Below are 7,155 nucleotides of genomic sequence, written 5' to 3'. Positions count from 1 at the left end.
TATGTTAAAAGTTAACTTTTTAAAAAAGCCCAATACAAAACTAAATACTATATTAAAACTCTACCACAATGCCACAATGTTATAATGATAAACATATTTCTGTACAGAAACATTAAAGCTACTTAGAAGCTGTTTACATCCTTTACCTCTCAGGAAAAAAAAAATTCATTTCTAGAAGCTGTTCAGGTACTTTAGCTGGACATAAATTAATCCCAAGTTTTTTTTTTTGTTTTGTTTTTGAGACACAGTATTGCACTGTGGGTCAAGCTGGAGTGCAGTAGAGCGATCTTGGCTCACTGAAAACTCTCCTCCCAAGTTCAAGCAATTCTTGTGCCTCAGCCTCTCTGGTAGCTTGGATTACAGGCGTTTACCGCAATGCCCAGCTAAGGTTTGTATTTTTAGCAGAGACAGCGTTTTGCCATGTTGCCCAGGCTGGTCTCAAACTTCTCAAGCAATCCACCCACCTCAGCCTCCCATCCCAGTGCTGGGATTACAGGCATGAGGTTATCCACCAACCTTGGCCTCCCAAAGTGCTGGGATTACAGGTGTAAGCCACTGTGCCTAACCACCCCCTAATTATTTCTACCAGCGCTATGAATGATTTATTAAAAATATAATACTTTTTCTTACCAAGTCAGACTAAGGATTCTAGACCTATACTGAAAAAAACCAAAAAAAAAAAAAAACAAAAAAACAAAAACCTTTGTGGAAAACTTTTCAGAAAATCAGCAATGATAACAAGTCAGTAAGTGGAAGAACTGGTTCAAAGTTTAAGAATTCAGTAAGATAAGGTATAATAGGAGCTGTCAGATCTTATTTCACCCACGTATAACCGTTTCTGACAGTCCTAAACAAGTCAAGCTGAGAGCTTGACTGCACAGGACCATGGCTAGCGTTGGAAATAAAGACTGAGCCAGACTGGAGACAGATGAGACCCTGGAATGGGGGTGTTCTGCCAGGCCGCAGCTTCCAAAAAGAGACCGTCCATGAGCTCTGAAGAGCCTCATGGGCAGTTTGGCCCGTTGATAAACTATGATTTGTTCAGGGAGAAACGACAAAACACTGTATGGACGTATTTGGACCAAGTAAGCACAATAAGAGAGCTAAATCTCGGTTTGTTCTAGGGCAAAACATTATCTGGGGAAAGATGACTTGCTTTTGAATATTAAATAGCCAAGGGGAACCGACGGTGCCTTTTCTCTGCTCAGAATATCGTAACAGGAAGAGACTGTGGAGATCCTCTAATTCCCTCTGACAATGAGGGTTAGAGAGAGGTGCCTAGCAGTTAGAAAGCAGCAAAGCCAGATTGTCCCCAAGACCCTAAGAAGAAGGAAAAAAATCACAGAAAATTAATAAGATGCAAGAGTAAGTGTTCCAGCTCTAGCTTTTTAAGAATTTGTCCGGCAGGTCTTCAAGTCTTCACTGAACCACCCCACTACCCCTCAAAAAAGATACAAGAATATAAGACCAGATGTGGTATGGTGTCTGGCATAAGCCAATGCTCTCTGGGTTCTTACTATGTACCCTTCTCCCCTGCCCCACCCCCACCACCTCTGACCAGGGGCTCTGACCAAAAAGAAACAGCTGAAATGGTCCACAGAGTCACTCATGCTCACATGTTCACTGGTGCCTAGAGAAAAAAATGGCAACTATGTATGTGGGAGTCACCTACACACACCAAACACTGAAAGGTCTGTTTCCCATGTCTACACATGACATGATTCAGAAGGTATGAATCAACCTTCATTCAGGAAGCTTACACGTCTCCTGAAAGCAGTGACAGGGACACGCACCAAGGACCAGGAGGATCTTTTACTGGCCTCTGCTTGGAGACAGACACAGAGCAGTCCACCCCCTGACACATAACCGTTCATTAGGGATTGCCATCCCAGGAGGTAAGAGATAATAGCACCTCCCTCTGGAAACTTCTACAGAAGTCAGTTGTTTTTTTTTTTCTATTTTAAAACTGCATACGGATAGACATTAAACAAAAACCAAGGACAACATCTAAGCTCTGCAACCTCCTGTGGCCCTTCCAGAAAATCCTCCTCAGTCACGAGAACTTGGGATGCTGTTGTAGTTAATTCACATCACATGGAAAGCAGGAACATTAAGCATGCTGGCTACCAACTCATTGCATGTGTGTTGTGCTCCAGGCATAGTTCTGGGTACTTTCCATCCATTTTCTCTGAACTTTATGAACCCAATTTTGTAAGTATTATTAATATGATTACTCCCATTTGGCAGATGAGAAAACAGAGGCTCAGGTGTTAAGTCAAAGTCACCCAGTAAGAGCCAAAAGCATAATTTTGACATTTCCAGGTACAAATGATATGTTCATGTCTACATGGTTCAGTCCTAGTCATTGAAGCAAAGATGCTTTCAAGCTCCTGGAAGTTAGGCACGGTCAGCTGATTCCAAGGCTTCTCTAAGTGCCAACCTGGAAGCCTGCTGTGAGGACAACCGTAGTCCAGACTCCCAGAGACCAGCAATTCTGGCAGCATCCTGGGGAGGCTCAGTTTCTGGCAGTTCTCAGCTTCCTCCTAAAGTACTCAGGGGCAGCCTCGTACAGCCACTCTGCATCCACGACGCAGAGGTCCCGCATGTAGCACTTGTTGGTATAGAGCAGCTCAGTGTACACGACACAGGCCGGCTTGCAGTGGAAGAGGACAGACGAGGGGTGGATGGCCACCGGCTGGTGGGTGTCCGTGGTGGCATAGGTACCATCTGGCTGAAGCTCGGCAGTGCTCATGAAGAGGCTGTGAGCCAGGCAGCGGCGGACACTCTCCATGTCTCCTCGGGACGACATGATTGGCATTGACATCTGTTTCAGGAGAAAGCGAGGAACGGAGCAGACCCCAAATGTAAACCCTGTTCAGCATTACACAGTGTGTTGGGGCAACTGGACCCACTGGGGCAAATGCAGCCCACACTGCGAGCCTAACAAAGTGGATTCTGACATTCAGGGTGGTTACCAAGGATCAGCAAGGTCAGGGGAAGAAGGCCCAGCTGGAGAAGGCTGGACCAGAAACAGTGGGAGGTAGGGCTGGGAGGGAAATGCTCACATCAGCCAACAGACCACAGGCAAGGTGGGTGACCCACCCCTCACCTACATTCCATCAGGACAGCCCAGAAAGGAAAAGCCCTTCCTTCCCTCTTGCTTTGACCATCTCACCATCTCCTCATTCCAATTCACCTTACACGCTGCTGCCAAGCTCATCTTCCTAAAGTGCAACTCCAGTCACTCTACTTCCACTCAAAAACCTTCACTAATGTCTCTACTGCTCCTTGCAAAACAATGCAAACTTCCCATGGTGAAGCCGTGAAGGAGCCACCCTGAGCCGGCTCACCTGTCTTTCCTCTCACTGCTCTTCCTTTTCTTTTTTTTGGCCTCACTCTGTCACCCAGGCTGGAGTGCAGTGGTGCGACGTCAGCTCACTGCAAACTCCATCTCCCAGGTTCAGGTTTTTCTCTGCCTTAGTCTCCTGAGTAGCTGAGATTACAGGCATCTGCCACCATGCCCAGCTGATTTTTGCATTTTTAGTAGAAACAGGGTTTCACCATGTTGGCCAGGCTGGTCTTGAACTCCTGACCTTTAGTAATCTTCCCACCTTGGCCTCCCAAAGTGCTGGGATTACAGGCATGAGCCTCTGAGCCTGGCATCACTGCTCTTCTTTAGACACTCCATGGTCCCCTATAGTTGGCGCCTTCTCTTTCCTAGCCCCGTTTTGTGTTTCCTATCTCTGTGCCTTCACATTTGCTGCTCTTAGTAGAAACGCTGCCTTTGACTCATCAGGGAAAATGTCAGACACCAGTCAATGTCCTTGCTCTACCACTCTTGATGAGTGATCAAGTAATCTTGATCATGTAATCTTATGCCCCTGGGCACAGATGAGCAGACCAGTTGTGCACACCCGCTGGACCTAAGCCAGCCAGCTTCTCTTTTCCAGGCATCTTTTAGATCTGAAACTGGAAAACCTGTCAATCAACTAGGCTCTTAAGTAGAGAGGCCATGCACAGCAATCACTTGCATGCGGAGGTAAAGGCGAGAAGAGGAAGGAGGCACGCCGAGGGTACCCAAAGCGAGAGAACCAACAGGTCCAGAGAAAGCAGCTGCCCTGGCTCCTGCAGGCTTTTTCTAGTTCCTGTGACTCTATTTCCTGCCTACAGGTTCTCAGAGATACCTTTCCATCCTTGGAAAAATCTTTCTTTTGTCCTTTACGATGGCTGAAGGGTTTCTGTTGCTGACAATCAGCTGATCTATGCCTGAAGAAGATACTATGTTTTTTTTAAGAGACAGGGTCTCGCACTGTTGCCCAGGCTGGAGTGCAATGGCAAAATGTCGGCTCACTGCAACCTCTGCCTCCCGTGTTCAGGAGATTCTTGTGCCTCAGCCTCCTGAAGTAGCTGGGATTACAGGCATGTACCACCACACCCAGCTTATTTTTTTATTTTTAGCAGAGATGAGGTTTCCTCCTGTTGACCAGGCTGGTCTGGAATTCCTGACCTCATGATCCACCTACCTCCCAAAGTGCTGGGATTACAGGCCTGAGCCACCATTCCCAGCTGGAAGATACTCTTATTTCTTATCTGTCAAGGTTTAGCTCAATTGTCAGCACCTCCAGGAAGCCCCAAAGGCTAACTGGTGGTCTCTTCTTTCAGGCTATCAGCTTTACCACTTGCTGGCTGAGTGATCTGGGGCAAATTATTTAACCTGATTAGGCTCAGTTTCAACATTTGTAAAATGGGAATAACAACAGAATTAATCTTAATGAGGATTTTATCCTTTGGGCAAAGGTCTGGTTTAAAAAAAAAAAAAAAAAAAAAAAAAAAAAAAAGAAATGAGAAGTTTAAATAAGGGAATCAATTAGAAAGTATTCAGAACAGTGCCTGAACAAACACCTCATAAATGACAGTGATTAATTATGACCGCCTCCTCGCAGGGGTATATGTATGTCAGGTCACTGTCTAGATTACTACTTAGTTACTGAGGAGGCAGGTCCGTAGAGTCTCAGGACCTTGACCAGTGCCAGGCATATAATGAGAGGTATCCCTAGCCACTACAGATTCCTAAATTCAGAAACAGAGAAGTACCATTTCTTCTGTCAATAAAAAATTGAGAACTTATGAAGCCAAGAGACAGACTGGCAGGAAACTCTTTAAATACAAAAGCAGTTTAAACAAATGTGTAAAAGAATACAACAGGCTACTAAGAGAAGAAACAGCTCTAGTGCTAACTATAGGCCGCTGGCATCAGACACAGGCCTGGGTTCAGTTATGGCTGTCTCCCAGGAGCCTCTGCACTGAGGGGCACAAGACAGAGTTGCTTATGACAGCAAAAACATGGGCACTGTCTCCATGATCAACAGCAAAAGAACACTTGAGCTACCCTCTGCCTCTGACATAAAATGTATTATACAAGCATTAATTATACCATGACAGGTCTTTAAAGCATCATGTACTATGTACTCTAAGAGGGAATAAAAAGCTAATATAAAACTTTGTGGTGGAGGTGGACACTTTGGCAACATCTAACAAAATCTAAATTCCAAATTCCCGCATCCAGAAATTCATTGTGTGTGTACCACAGCACATATGGAGGAGGATGGTCATTATAATAGAACCGAAATGACATTAGAGGCTTAAATAAATTGCAGTGAATACAATGAAATGCTATGAAGTCACCAAAACAAATGAGACAGACACAGGCAGCACTGAAAGCCGAGCCACAGGAAGTGTTCAAGAAATATGTCATGTGAGGCTGGGTGCGGTGGCTCATGCCTGTAATCCCAGCACTTTGGGAGGCCAAGGCATGAGGATCACCTGAGGTCAGGAGTTTGAGACCAGCCTGGCCAACATGGTGAAACCCCGTCTCTATTAAAGATGCAAAAATTAGCCAGGCGTGGTGGTGCGTGCCTGCAATTCCAGCTACTCGGGAGGCTGAGGCAGGAGAATCGCTTGAAACTGGGAGGCAGAGGTTGCAGTGAGCCAAGATCGCGCCTCTGCACTCCAGCCTGGGTGACAGAGCAAGACTCCACCTCAAATAATTTAAAAAAAAAAAAAAAATGTGCTATGTGGAAGAAAGCAAGTTGTGGAACATGTACATCATATACACATATCCATGTGTGTGTGCAGTCACACACAGGCACACACACGTATGCACAAAAACACAAACACAGAAACAAATTCTAGAAGGATGTGCCTCAAACTATTAACAGCAGTTATTTCTGGAGTAGCAGGATTATGGGATACTTTTAAACTTTCTACATTATAAATTACTATTTTCTGCATTGTGTCAGCATTTAACAACTATGCACTGCTTTTGTAATCTAAAAGAAAATAATGGCAATATTCTCACTAAAAAAAATTCTTATGAAGAATTTCTCTAACTCTGGAAAATGCTTATAAAGATTATAAAACCAAATATAAATTATAAATATAATGTAATTTACTATGTAAAAACATGCAATAAAAAACAGGCTATCAGGAAACAGACTAAACTACTGAGATGTGGGTAACTTACTTTTTTCCTTCTTTGTGAAATTTTCTACAATGAGAATTCCTTTTATAATCACTAGCAATAAGCAATTTAAAAATTTCTACCTTAAACAAAGTGACAGCTTTGTCACCCAAAGAACACTAGGAACAGACAATACCTTTAAACAGATGTCCCTCAGCTGTGCTCGGACTTCAGCTACCAGTATCATATTCTTGCTGTTGACAAAATTCTCTTTGCACCAATCCTGAATAGGAGAAAGGGTGATAGCACAACCCATTAATTCAGTATTTATTTGTTTATAGAGATAGCATCTTGCTCTGTTACCTAGGCTGGAGTGCAGTGATACAATTATAGCTCACTGCAAACCAATCTTCCCACCTCGGCCCTCCCAAACAACTTGAACTATCTGCACGCACAACCATGCCCAGCTAACAATCCTCTCATTTCTATAGAGAAAACATAATGACATTTTTAGAACACAGTTGAATTCAGAGGAAAAACTTCAGGTGCCAAAAAGGAATGCAGGAAAATATTTTTATATCAAAAACCATGAATTATAAGGAAAAGTATTAATTTAAACTAAAGAAAAACTTAAAGTTTCCCAGATTGGGATATTTGTATCATCATATCCAATGAAAGATTAGAATCTCCAGAAT

The 7,155-nt window shown here is 43.7% G+C and overlaps 1 protein-coding gene across 3 annotated transcripts in view; it reads right to left on the bottom strand.

The window, feature by feature from the left end:
• Positions 1-583: 583 nt before the first annotated feature.
• DHX33 (DEAH-box helicase 33) overlaps positions 584-7,155 on the bottom strand; it is a 30,612-nt gene continuing 24,040 nt past the window's right edge. For all 3 annotated transcript variants that reach the window (XM_032268815.1, XM_032268816.1, XM_032268817.1), the window contains 2 exons: positions 6,657-6,743; positions 584-2,824 (listed from right to left, as the gene is read on the bottom strand). In XM_032268815.1, the coding sequence (XP_032124706.1) occupies positions 2,516-2,824; positions 6,657-6,743 (396 nt within the window). In that variant the 3' untranslated portion in view covers positions 584-2,515. The remainder of the gene's footprint in view (positions 2,825-6,656; positions 6,744-7,155) is intronic.

The sequence above is a fragment of the Sapajus apella genome, unplaced genomic scaffold (genome assembly GCF_009761245.1).
Source record: "Sapajus apella isolate SASKATOON/1434 unplaced genomic scaffold, GSC_monkey_1.0 scaffold186, whole genome shotgun sequence".
Taxonomy (NCBI): domain Eukaryota; kingdom Metazoa; phylum Chordata; class Mammalia; order Primates; family Cebidae; genus Sapajus; species Sapajus apella.
The sequence above is the reverse complement of the archived record's forward strand: the minus strand, read 5'-3'. Positions and strand labels throughout refer to the sequence as shown.